Source organism: Papaver somniferum, chromosome 7, assembly GCF_003573695.1.
Source record: "Papaver somniferum cultivar HN1 chromosome 7, ASM357369v1, whole genome shotgun sequence".
In the NCBI taxonomy this organism is placed as follows: Eukaryota; Viridiplantae; Streptophyta; class Magnoliopsida; order Ranunculales; family Papaveraceae; genus Papaver; species Papaver somniferum.
The window spans coordinates 152,322,728-152,335,896 of NC_039364.1; the positions used below are offsets into that span (position 1 = coordinate 152,322,728).

At 35.8% G+C, this 13,169-nt stretch overlaps 1 protein-coding gene across 1 annotated transcript; it reads left to right on the forward strand.

The window, feature by feature from the left end:
- Window positions 1–498: 498 nt before the first annotated feature.
- Window positions 499–5,361, forward strand: LOC113298780 (glucomannan 4-beta-mannosyltransferase 9-like). The gene is made up of 9 exons (XM_026547606.1): window positions 499–1,369; window positions 1,480–1,578; window positions 1,943–2,195; window positions 3,210–3,320; window positions 3,452–3,588; window positions 3,690–3,803; window positions 3,895–4,094; window positions 4,192–4,392; window positions 4,560–5,361. The coding sequence occupies exons 1-9, from the start codon at window positions 1,037–1,039 to the stop codon at window positions 4,720–4,722; spliced, it is 1,611 nt and encodes a 536-aa protein (XP_026403391.1). The 5' UTR covers window positions 499–1,036; the 3' UTR covers window positions 4,723–5,361.
- Window positions 5,362–13,169: the final 7,808 nt, after the last annotated feature.

The following is a 13,169-nucleotide window of genomic DNA, read 5'->3' on the forward strand; positions in this document are numbered from 1 at the left end:
AAGGTAAGAAGTAGGAAGATTTAGCCTTCGGTAGTAACAGGGAAAACCAAAAAGACGAGAGATTCCAACTCTAGGCCATAGACTCGTGCTTCATAGGTTCAGCGTGGAACGAGACAATAGCTATATTTGTTGAATGATAAAACAGCACACAAACTACATATAAGGCAAACCTAAAAAGGTTCAGTCTCTATAGAGCTGTTCAGCTGTTCGGTATCAGCATCACTCCAATGCCCAGGCGGGTATGGGTCAGGTCAATACTGTAGTAAAATAAAATAAAATCTGTTTGGTTTCTTTCTTCATCTCTTCACCTGTTCACAACGTCTCATTTCACTCACAGTTGTGGGTAATAATGTGTGATCGGTTGGTGCTCGTGTGCTTTTCAGAGAGAGTGAGAGAGAAGAAGAACTGCACAAGTAATTAAAAGCATACCAACCAGCAGAAAACCAAGTGAGGGTTATAAATTCTCTTTATGCCACATTATCTCTGTATCTTTTTTTTTTATATATACTTTTCTTGAATTAGAGCAACCAAAGTTAAAGACCTTGAGTTTTTAATCAGATAAAAATAGATTCAAAGAGGAAAAAAAACCAAGGAGATATTTGGTATTGTTCAGTTTGTTCTCTTTATAATAGAATGCTTGTGTTTTAAGTTGTTTTTCTGATTAAATAGAGAGTGAGATCTGTGTTTGGTATTTCGTTAAATCTTCAGTGTTGATTATTTGAGCAAGTGAGTGAGTGGGTCTAACTCAATAATGGTGTTGAAGAGCTTGAACTACTGACACTAGTCCAGCTCTTGAGCAGCATTTGCTTATTTCAGAAGCTTTTAATTTACAGAGAGTAAAGAAACAGAAAGAGATTCTTTCTCTCAAAGCTTATATTATACTACCTTTTTTTTCCAACTACTTTAAGCTCATGCAGATCTGCTAAGATTTCCTCACTGCCCCCATTGTTTTCCTGTTTCTGGGTTAACTGGGTTTTCTTTCATTCGTGCCATTCCTCTGTTTCCTTCACTGTGGGTGGTGTTTGTAGAGTGAGAAATGGAGATTGAATCAACTTCATCGAGGTTTATACCAGAGGGGTTTGAAGGAACTGCAAATGACATAGCAGCACAATTTGGATTCATATTTCAAATGCTCAAAGCACCGTTGTTTATACCCATACTGAATATAATGGTGTTCTTATGTTTAGCAATGTCACTCATGTTATTCATCGAAAGGCTTTATATGGGTGTTGTTATTGTTCTTGTTAAAATATTTGGTAAGAAGATTGATAAACGTTATAAATATCAACCCATTCGAGATGATATCGAATTAGGCAGTTCAGCTTACCCAATGGTTCTTATTCAAATCCCAATGTTCAACGAAAAAGAGGTAATCGATCAATCAATCATCTTCGCCATTAATGCATATTTTTCCTTTTACTTCCTCTGTTTTACTCTGTTCCGAAATCAGTTTTGAATATTTTTATGAATATAATGCAGGTTTATCAGTTATCTATTGGTGCTGCATGTGGTCTGTCATGGCCTGCTGATCGGATAATCATTCAAGTTCTTGATGATTCTACAGATCCAGCCATTAAGGTAAAACGTTTAGTTTAATTTAACTACTTTTTTTTTTTACTTTTTTAATCCGAATTTATAAGTTTTTTTTTTCTTTCTGAGTTTCTCTGATTGTGTTCTTGCGGTTGCCAGAGTGTTGATGATTACAGTATTAATTATTGCAAGTCAAACTCTAACATCTCTCAATCAAAAACCTACAAAATCACATTTTCTTCCTAAAATTTGTCTGTTTTCTGGGCATTAGGTCTCATTCGTTTCAACCTTTTCGTTCTATCTAAGAAGATCTCTTTGTCCATACCCATAACTTCAAAATCAAAATAAATTGAAAACGAAAAGCTGATTTTCAATTCAATTTCTGTGTTTGCTTCTTTTTTTTAATGTGCAGGATTTGGTTGAGCTAGAATGTAAAAGATGGCAAAGCAAAGGAATTAACATCATATACGAAATCAGAGATAATCGGCTTGGGTATAAATCCGGTGCACTTAAAGAAGGAATGAAACGTAGTTACGTTAAGCATTGTGATTATGTTGCCATCTTTGATGCTGATTTCCAACCTGAACCTGATTACTTATGGAGAACTATCCCTTTCCTTCATCATAATCCTGAAATTGCTCTTGTTCAAGCTCGCTGGACTTTCGGTAATTTGCTGAATCCCATCTCTGTATTACTCCCTCCAACCACCATTAAATGACCTATTTATTTTTAGATTTTGTCCCACCATTAAGTGACCTATATCACTGAACAAGAGATATTTCTAAAATTATCCTTTTAATTGATTATAAGAAATATGCATAATTTGATAGACATGTTTATATTCGTTACATAGGTGTTTTAAAATGCTTTTCAATGATATGGAGTTTGCGAACATCCGTGATGTAATTTGATAGATAAATCATTTCAAAATTTCACTAATTATTATCTATAAGGATATAATTATTAAAAATATTTAAATATACTCTTTTTTCTTGCTTATCTTAAAAATTGTGCAAACTTAAACCAGATCACTTAATAGTGGGTCGGAAGGAGTAATTAATAGTGTCTCAAACAGCAAACGATCAGGCCTAATGTCCCTATTAATCGCTTATTCATTTTCGAGTGTCGGTGGGGTTTGGTTTTGCTTCCATTTTGAGATCAGTGAGATGTTTCTTTCAGTTTCATACAAAATGAGGTCCCAAAACAAAACCTACTTCCACTACTGAAGTTCTTCCACCTGTCACCAACAATTTCAGACTTACTTTTAACTTTTTCTCATTTGTCTTTATTTAGTAAAAAGTAGTTTAAGTACTTATCTAGGACTCCGAGCCTGTCTGAACTATCAGAGCGAATAAAAACGAAAATACCCTCTAGTCATTTCTGGGCTTACCAGCAAAAATTGTCCTTCGATTTTTTATTGTTGTTTGAAATCTGGATTTCTGGGTGACAAAATTTCAGTCAATTTCAGAAGTAAAAGTTGATTTTCTTACTGTATAGTCCCATCTCAATGAGAACAACTTTATCCATTACGGATGGTAAGTTTTGTCTTCTTTTTGAACAATCCATGTGCATATTATACCGGTTTAAGTGCTGATTCCATCACCGACTTTGTTTGCTGTTTTCTTAATTGTCAGTTGAACTCTGTTAGCTGACATGTGGTATTCCGGTTGGTTTTGCAGTTAATTCCGATGAATGTCTAATGACGAGAATGCAAGAAATGTCGCTGGATTATCATTTTACAGTTGAACAAGAAGTTGGATCATCTACTTATGCTTTCTTCGGATTTAATGGTAAATAAGAGAAATGGTGACACGTTGTGCTGTGCATATTCTGCGTGTTTAATCTCAATCCTTATTTGCTAATGTTATTAGCAACTGCAACTTGTACATTTCTGACCTCGCCCAGTTCGGTTACAATACAGGAACTGCTGGAGTATGGAGAATTTCCGCAATTGAAGAAGCTGGTGGCTGGAATGGTAGAACCACAGTTGAGGATATGGATCTAGCTGTTCGTGCAGGTCTCAAGGGATTTAAGTTCCTTTACATTGGTGATCTTCATGTACGTTAACAATCGCAGTCACACTCAATAGGAGTTTAAATTTGATAGTACAGGATATTGCAACATATACAAAGAAATTTCAACTGAATTTAATTGTATAGGTGAAAAGTGAATTGCCAAGTACCTTCAAAGCATACCGTTTTCAGCAACATCGATGGTCCTGTGGTCCAGCTAATCTTTTCAGGAAAATGGTCATGGAAATTGTGAGGAATAAGGTCAGTTTGGGTTTGGCTTTCTTCTACTTTGCGTCATTCGTTTTGCAATCGAAAAATATGAGAAATTTGCTTATTTGCTTTTCAATTGCAGAAAGTTACTCTATGGAAGAAGTTCTATGTTATCTACAGTTTCTTCTTTGTTCGAAAGATCATAGCTCACATTGTTACGTTCGTCTTTTACTGCATTGTAATTCCCGGGACAGTATTGGTTCCTGAAGTCCATATTCCTATGTGGGGTTTAGTTTATATTCCTTCCATCATTACCATTCTTAATGCTGTTGGAACTCCAAGGTATGCCAATCACTCAAAGTAACGTTATTTTTAGAGAATGGCGAGAGTTAACATACAAATCGACCAATCATCTGATTTGCTTCTTTCAATCATGCAGGTCTGTGCATTTACTAGTCTTTTGGATTCTCTTTGAGAATGTTATGTCTCTGCACCGGAGTAAAGCATGTTTTATCGGTCTATTTGAAACGGGAAGAGTGAATGAATGGGTTGTGACTGATAAACTTGGAGATGTTACAAAGGCCACCAAACCAGGACCTAAAGCAACTAAGAAACCTCGATTCAGCAAGATTGGAGAAAGGTAACATTATCTACTTGTATTTGAATTCTTCGTGTATTTCATAGCAAGCCTGATATGCTGTCCTTACAAGTCTAACTAGACGTGTCCTTCGGTTGGGTTAAGAGGGAGTATATACTACCCTATATGTATCTGATCTTCTTCTTTTTTTGACATTGAAACATCAAAAGGCTCCACTTGACAGAGCTTGGAGTGGGAGCATTCCTTTTCTTTGTCGCTTGTTATGACTACTCATATGGGAAGAATAATTACTGGGTATACCTATATTTCCAAGCAGTAGCTTTCTTCGTCATGGGATTTGGTTACGTTGGCACATTCGTCCCCAACTCTTAGCCAGCTCTAATCGAACCAATACGTTGTCAGAGAAAAGTTACCTTTGGTATTCGTCTGTAACTTGTCTATATCTTTATCTTCAGCGACAACAATATTTAGTCTCAGATTTTATCAGTTAATTAGTGTGGTAGCTTGCTATAAGGGATGAAGTTACACGAAATAGTTGGTTTGGTTTGTCACTTATTCTTTCATGCCGAGGAGGGGAATTGCTTTCTTCACATGCTTCACAACAAAGACAGGAAATCTCTTGTGAATACTACTAGGTCATCAATTGTTACAAAATGTTAGAAGAGAAGAAAGAGAAAACAAATAATTAATCACAGAGATGCTGAGTAAAGCCAAGCTACAAAGGAGAAGAAGAATCGGAAATATATTGCGGTTCGAAGATGGACAATGCATATTTGCAGAACTAGAAGCTTGTGAGTGTTAATTAGTAGCTTAATCATAAGTATATATAGATAACGATAATGTAAAACATCTTTGCATGAATTGTTTGATAGTTATGGATTTTTGTAGTTTTTCTCCTTTTTTTTTGTTTTGGTTCTTTGTTCTTTTTCCTCCTTCATTTGGTATTGTTTGAAATGGAATATATGAAGGTGGGAATCTGTTATATCAGGAAATAAACTTTGTATTCATCACTGTTTTAGTCTCCTTTTCTTTTTTCCAAAAAGCTTCCGTAGTAAAAAAAAATGTCTAATTGGCTTGCTTGAGCATAATGTAAACTTGGATTCTCTAGAGTTTGCTTTTGTTTTTGCCTTCGCCTTTGCTCAGAGCACTATAAACTTTTGAGACCTACTTGGTTAATTTAAACAAGCTTGATTTTTTTATTGTGAACCTGCATATCTTCATTTTCTAAACAAACTCGGATTTTGGCTTGCCTTCTTTCGGATGAAAGTATTTGACATGATGCCCACTGCCAATCGGGGCAGGGCCTGAGTTCGATGCCCACTGCAAAATGAAAATATGTACTGCAGTACAAATCCTTGGTGGAAGTAGAGAGATCCCGAAACCCCAACAGAAATCCCTACTTGTTCTCATGTGGATAAGTGTCCTTGCTATTAAGAAATCTCGTTATTATTTATTTTATTTTTGATACTAAAAAGAATTTATTGATCAATTGTCAATCGGAAATGATATTCACAGCTCTATAACAACACATTACTCACATCTCAACAACATCCAAACCCCACATCTATCAAATGGTGAATCCTTTTACCCATCCATGGACCCCCTCCTTAACAACCCTGAATCAATACCCTCTCAACACCTAGCATTGAGTGCTAAATAGAGCTGTGAAGGGAGCTGTAAATATCATTTCCGATTGTCAATGATGATTACAAAATCTTCCTCAATCCACTTAGCAGTGTCAGCAGGATGGTTACCATAATAACAAAAATAGACTGCTTGCTCTCTGGCTTTTTTTTTTGTTAGATTGTGAGCTACATTATTCCTAGTCCTATGGACTGTTTTACAAAACCAAAATTTATTATTTAAAAATTGTTCTTTGATAGAAGTGAGTAAATTATGATTGACCCAGTGAACTAGTAATTCATCATTATTATAAGTAATTTTATTATATTTTCACAATACAATTCAAATATCACTTGATTGAAACCCAGAGACTCCATCCATTCCATTTCCATCAATAGAGCTTTACATTCCATTTGTTCAGCTCCAAATTCAGCATAGTCACATTCTAAGAAAGGATGCTCAGTTGTTTCAGTAATGTTAACACCAAGAGAAGTCAAAATAGTTCTAGCATAGTCACATTCTAAGAAAAGATGCTCAGTTGTTTCTAAACTATGATTACAGAAACAACAATGTAAGTCAATTTCAGGCTTATAGTTAGAAATTCTCTGGCTCTAGTAGGAACAATATCCTTTAGACAACTGGACACGATGTGGAACTTTAATATGCTATAGATGTTTCTGATAGAACCTAGTTCTGTCACGGTTTAGTTTCGTCACAACAACACTATAAGTTGGTGGTATTAAGGGTCTAGTAGTTTTCATGTTCAGTCTTTTATTTGAGTTATAATTCCTTGGAAGGTTTTTCTCGAAAGAGTTTTTTAATCCACCAAGGAGTCTGATAACTTCAGGAATAAGTTTAGGGGTTCTATTAGGATCAGTCTTACTTTGGAATCTATATACAGAGTCTGTCAGGTCCTTTATTTGCATCGAAAATTCAATAGACATCTTGTTTATTACCTCGTTTCCCTTGTCTGCAAAAGCAATCATTCCTGCTGGCCGTGATAAGAACTCAGTTCTTATCATTTGTATCAGAGCGGTTTCGCTCCTTGTATGACCAAAACCCGCAAACAGAAGAGAAATTCATGGAGCAATTAACAACTCAGGTTACTGCGATGGCTACATCAAGCCACTGATTGACGAAACAATTGGAGAAGTTGTTGGAGAAAGACGCAGCATCAAACAGTGGAGCTCGTAATACACCTAAGAATGATGGAAAGGTGATTTTTCCGTGATTTGAGGGTACTAATCCTGAAGGTTGGTTATATCGAGTTGAATTGTAATTTCAGTTTTATGAAATACCACCAGCAAAGCAGGTGCAGGTGCAGTTGGCAGGAATATTCTTGATGGGAAGGCGTTACAATGGTTTAAGTGGATGAAAAAGATTTCTCCCAAACCTAACTGGGAAGGGTTCTCTGCATCTTTTCTGACACGATTTAGACGCACTAAATATGATGACCTAGCAGCGGCTCTAGCCAAAATCAGCCAAGCAGGCTTTAATTCTATCGGAGAATATCAATTAGAATTCGAACGGCTTTCAAATTTGTTAAGAGATATCCCAGAGACTTTTTTGGTTAGTCATGTGGGTGGGTTGAAACCTGAGGTCAGATTAAAAGTACAAGCGTTAAGTCCAGAGTCTTTAGTTGAGACTATCGACCTAGCTCATTTGCAGTACGAAAAAGTTAACATAAGACAACAAGCTTCAATACCTGCAATGCGACCTAATACTACAACTACAACACCAAAAACTAAGACTAATCTTATTCCTCCAATCAAACGGCTTACCACAGAAGAGGCTGAGGAAAGACATAAGAAACAGTTGTGTTATAACTGCGATGAAAGATGGTTTCAAGGTCATCGATGTAAGTAAAAGACATTATTCCTGATGGAAGGTGAAGAGGACGTCGACGAATAAGACGAGGTTAATACATGGGATGCAGAAGAAAAACTCACACCGGAAATATCCATGCATGCCTTAGCAGGATCAGTGACTCCACAAATCATGCGAATTGTGGGTCAAGTTAAGAAATCCAGGGTCACAATTCTTGTCGATTCGGGAAGTACCCACAATTTTATGGATCCGACCATTCCAAAACAGTTGGATATTGAGATGGTTGAAGATGAAGGGTTTGAAGTGATGATTGTTATCGGGTCTCAGATTTCATATCTGAGGCAGTGCCAAAACTTGGAATTTCGTCTTCAAAATACTCCTTTTGTGAGCGACTTCCATGTGTTGGCGTTAGGTGGTTGTGACATGGTTCTAGGAGCGCAGTAGATTCAAACTTTAGGACCAATTCGGTGGGATTTTAAAAACTTAACGATGGATTTCAAGGTGGGCGACCAAAATATACTACTGTTGGGACGTCCAACTAAGGCTAACCAACTAGCTTTGATGCACACAATGGAAAAGCTAATCAAACAAGGAACTCCATCCTTAGTTTGTCGTGTTCAAAACATGGAAGCAAGTCTGACAACGTCCTTGTTACCAAGTGAGATTACACAATTAATTGATCATTACACTCCAGTAATTACAACGCCCACCAAGTTACCACCAAAGAGAGCTCATGACCATAATATACCGTTGATATCAGGAGATAAACCGGTGAATGTACGACCATACCGCTATGCGCACTGTCAAAAAGATGAAATTTAATGACCAGTTCAGGAGCTTTTGGATGCAGGTTTGATTAGACCAAGCACAAGTCCCTTCTCATCACCAGTCCTCTTGGTCAAGAACAAGGATGGAACGTGGTGGATGTGCATCAACTATCGCTCTCTCAAACAAGTAACCGTTAAAGATAAGTTTCATATACCTATTATCGATGAGATTCTTGACGAATTGCATGGGTCTAGCTATTTTTCTAATTTAGACATGTGTTCCGGTTAGCAGCAAATTAGGATGTATGATGAAGACATATTCAAAACTGCCTCTCGCACTCATGACGGGCATTATGAATTTTCGGTAATGCCGTTCAGTTTAACTAATGCACCATCAACGTTTCAACACCTAATGAATGAGATCTTTCGACCACATTTACGAAAGTTTGTGTTGGTGTTTTTCGATGATATTTTTATTTACAGTCGAACTTGGGCGGAGCATTTGCAACATCTTGAAACTGTATTCAGATTTTATTAGAAAATCAACTTGTGGTGAAACTTAGTAAATGCTCATTCGGAAGGGAGAGCACTGAATATCTTGGGCATATCATCACATCTAAAAGGGTTGCAGCTGATCCCTCCAAAATTGAGATTACGCAGAATTGGCCAACGCCAAAAACAGTGAAGAGTCTCCATGGATTCTTGGGATTAACAGTTTATAAAAATTTATGGTTCGATATCGCATCTTTTAACTCAGTTATTGAAGAAAGACAACTTCGTCTGGTCCGATGAGGCGGAAAATGCATTCGTGTCCCTTAAAAAGGCCATGACAACAACGCCGGTTCTAGCACTCCCAAATTTTAATCAGAGTTTTTTTATTGAAACAGATGCCAATGGGCATGGATTCGGGGCATACATCTGCCTGCATGACCCCATTTGAGGCATTATATGGCATACCTCCTCCAGTTATGCACCATTACACCCCTAGAGAAGCAATAAGTACACCGGTTGCAGAGGCATTATTGCGGAGATATCAAATTTTGTTGTCACTCAAGGAGAACCTAAGCGTTGCACAACATAGAATGAAGAAAATAGATGATGCTAGGTAGGAGATTATGTATACTGGAAGTTGCAAATATATCGACAATAGTCAACAGTTAGAAGAGGTAATCAAAATCTTGCAGCAAAGTATTACGGTCCATTTAAGGTATTGCAAATAATTGGCAAGGTTGCCTATGAGCTGGAGTTACCTAGTAAGTCCCGAATCCATCCAGTCTTTCACGTTTCTTATCTTAAGCAAGCTCTATTACCTAATTCAAAGATTTATACTGACTTACCTGAACCAATAGAAGATGACGACAGAAAGATGATTGTGTCATTACTGTACCTTGAGGACAAGGAAGTTTCTAATGGGGGTGGAATGATAGAACCCAGTTTTGTCACGGTTTAGTTTTTTCACAGCAACACTATAAGTTGGTGGTATTTATGTTTCAGTATTTTATGTTTTGGTGTTTTATTTGAGTTAGAAATCCTTGGAATGTTTTTCTCCAAAGAGCTTTTCAATCCACCAAGGAGTTCGATAACTTCAGGAATAAGTTTAGGAGTTATATGATGATCAGTCTTTCTTTTGAATCTATATATAGAGTCTGTCAGGTCCTTTATTTGCATTGAAAATTCAATAGACATCTTGTTTATTACCTTGTTTCCCTTGTCTGCAAAAGCAATCGTTCCTACTGGACGTGATAAGAACTCAATTTTTATCAGTTTCCAAACAGTTCTAGGTATATTATCTTCACTGATAGCATTTTTTACATATTCAGAGCACAAAGTATTATAGGCACTTTTGATAGTAAATTTTCCACTTCTATCAGGTTCCCATATTAGGTAGTCTTCACCTATAATAGACACATGCATATTCAAAATTTTAGTTGTTTCATGATTAAACAGTGCCTGGTATGAAAAGATCACAAACAAAAGTATATGAATCAATGCTAGAAAGGCCCACAACTGGGACAAGTGGACTATTAATACCTATAATCCAACTATCTAGCCAAATATTGATTTTAGTGCCACATCTAACAGACCATATAAAGTATTTCTGGGCTACCTGAACCATACAAAGGGAGCTTTCATCAGTACAGGCTTGCAAATCCATTTTAGTAAGAAGGAACAGATTAAACATTTCAAGATTTCTAAATCCAAGACCAGCTAAAGCTTTAGGAATACTTAATTTATTCCAACTTATTAAACAAATACCTATACTGTGTTGATGCTCCCATCAAAACTGCCTTTAAATTGTGTCCATTTGGTCTATTTAAGTCTTAAGAATTTTGAAACTATCCATTTGATGAGTAGGAAGAGCATTCAAAACATGCTTAACTAATGTAGATCTACCTGATTGGTCATTGTTTTTCTTTTCCAAGATTTAATCCTAGTTCCAAAGGATTGCATAATTGGATTAAAAGCTTTAGTCTTATCCTACCAATTAAGAGAGTAACTCTAAGATATTTATCAGAGTCAGTCATTTCGGTCATTTTAAGCTCAGAGACTAGAAGATGCTTAGCACTGGGACTGATGTTATGACTAAAATAAACACTAGACTTCTCTACATTAAGCAGTTGACCAGAAAAATTACCAAACTGAATTATCACATTCAAAATTCTAGCAATATTATGCATATCGGCTTTTGCAAAAATTAGAATATCATCAGCAAACATAAGATGAGTAATACTAGCATTCCTATCAGCCTTAAAACTTGAGATTAAATGATTAGATTCAGCATGCAACAGTAGTCTACAGAGATATTTCATACAAATAATAAAAAGGTAAGGGGAGAGAGGATCCCCTTGCCTAATTTCCCTAGTGGGTGAGAAGCTAGCAATGGGAGTACCATTCAATAGGACTGAGATTCTTGTAGTAGAGATACATTGTTCTATATAACTATCAAAATTCTTATGGATTCCTTATAAGAAAGGTCATTCAATCCTATCAAAGGCCTTAGAAAGATCAAGTTTCAAAGCCATTGCACCACTTTGACCCTCTTTATGTTTCATGGTATGAATCATCTCATGGGCCATAATTATGTTATAATAGATTGCTCTCCCTGGTACAAAAAGTAGTTTGGTATGGAGAGATGAGATGTTTCAAATGTGGTTTTATTCTATCAGCTATGATTTGAGATATGACTTTATAAATAGTGTTACATAAACCAATGGGTCTGAAATGCACAGGACTAGAAGGAGTATCAGTCTTAGGAATCAAAGATAAGTAAGTTTTATTAAACTAAGTAGGCATGAATCCAGTATCAAAGAAATTCTACACAACTTTAAAAACATCATTTCCTACTATGTCCCAGTTGGACTGATAAAAACCAGCCTGAAATCCATCTGGTCCTGGAGAGCTCCAGGCAGTCATACTTTTAATAGTTTTATGAACCTCATCACTAGTAAGAATTCTAGTAAATCTAGCATTATGATGATCAGATAAGATGGTTGGTATAATATCAAAAGTTTCATCATAAATACAAGGATTATTTGTATCGCTAACAGAACTAAAATGAGCAACAAGAATATTAGCTATATCCTCTCTATTATTATACCAAATACCATTAGAATCACGTAGATTGTCAACATTTTTCCTAAACATTCTTCTACTAGCTAAGCTATGAAAATATTTAATATTGTTGTCCATATCTGTTATAAATTTGTCACCTGACTTATGTTTATAGAATTCAGCTTGTATGGTAAACCAGCGATCCATATTTTTGGTGATGTTTGTTATCCTATCATGTTAAAATTGAAGGAACTTCTCTTTAAACATATTCCAACTGATTTTGGAGATTATTAATATTTTTATTAATGTCTCCAAATTCAATTTTGTTCCAGTGAGAAAGTCTTTTCATAGTATTTTGTTACTTAGCAGTTAACTTAAAACCAGCAGAATCATTGGTATCAACATTACAAGCAACAAAGAGTTGGTGTTTAAAAGCAAAATGTTTCATCCATATGGCAAAGAACTTAAAAGGTCTCCAAGTACAATTAGTTGTATTATCTGTAACAAGCATAATTGGACAGTGGTCTGATCCAGTTTGAACTAAGTGATGAAGTCTAGCATGGGGAAAACTTATAGATCAATCATGATTGCTTAAAGATTATTACTAGACCAAATAAAGTTTCTACCCACATATCCAGGATCCATTAGGCCACAAACATTCAATTTGTCTTGGAAAAATTTATCATCACTAGTCATGCTTGAAGAATCAAAAACATCACGCAAATGAAAATTAAGATCACCCATTACTAACCAAGGTTGCATAATATTCTAACTAATTTCTGTCATATATTCCCATTGCTCTTGTTTCTTATATATGTATATATGTAGAACCATACATAAAAGTTATTAAAACCTCAGGTTTACTATGATACATTCTAGTTACTGCGTGAATCATATTTTTATAAACATTTTGGATTTCACAGTGAACTCCATCCTTCCACATGAGAATCAAACCACCAGCCAATCCTACTCTATGAATATAAACATAGTTACAGTAATGTTAGGAGTTAGCCATAGCAATCATTTTTTCACAATCTACTTTTGTTTCAA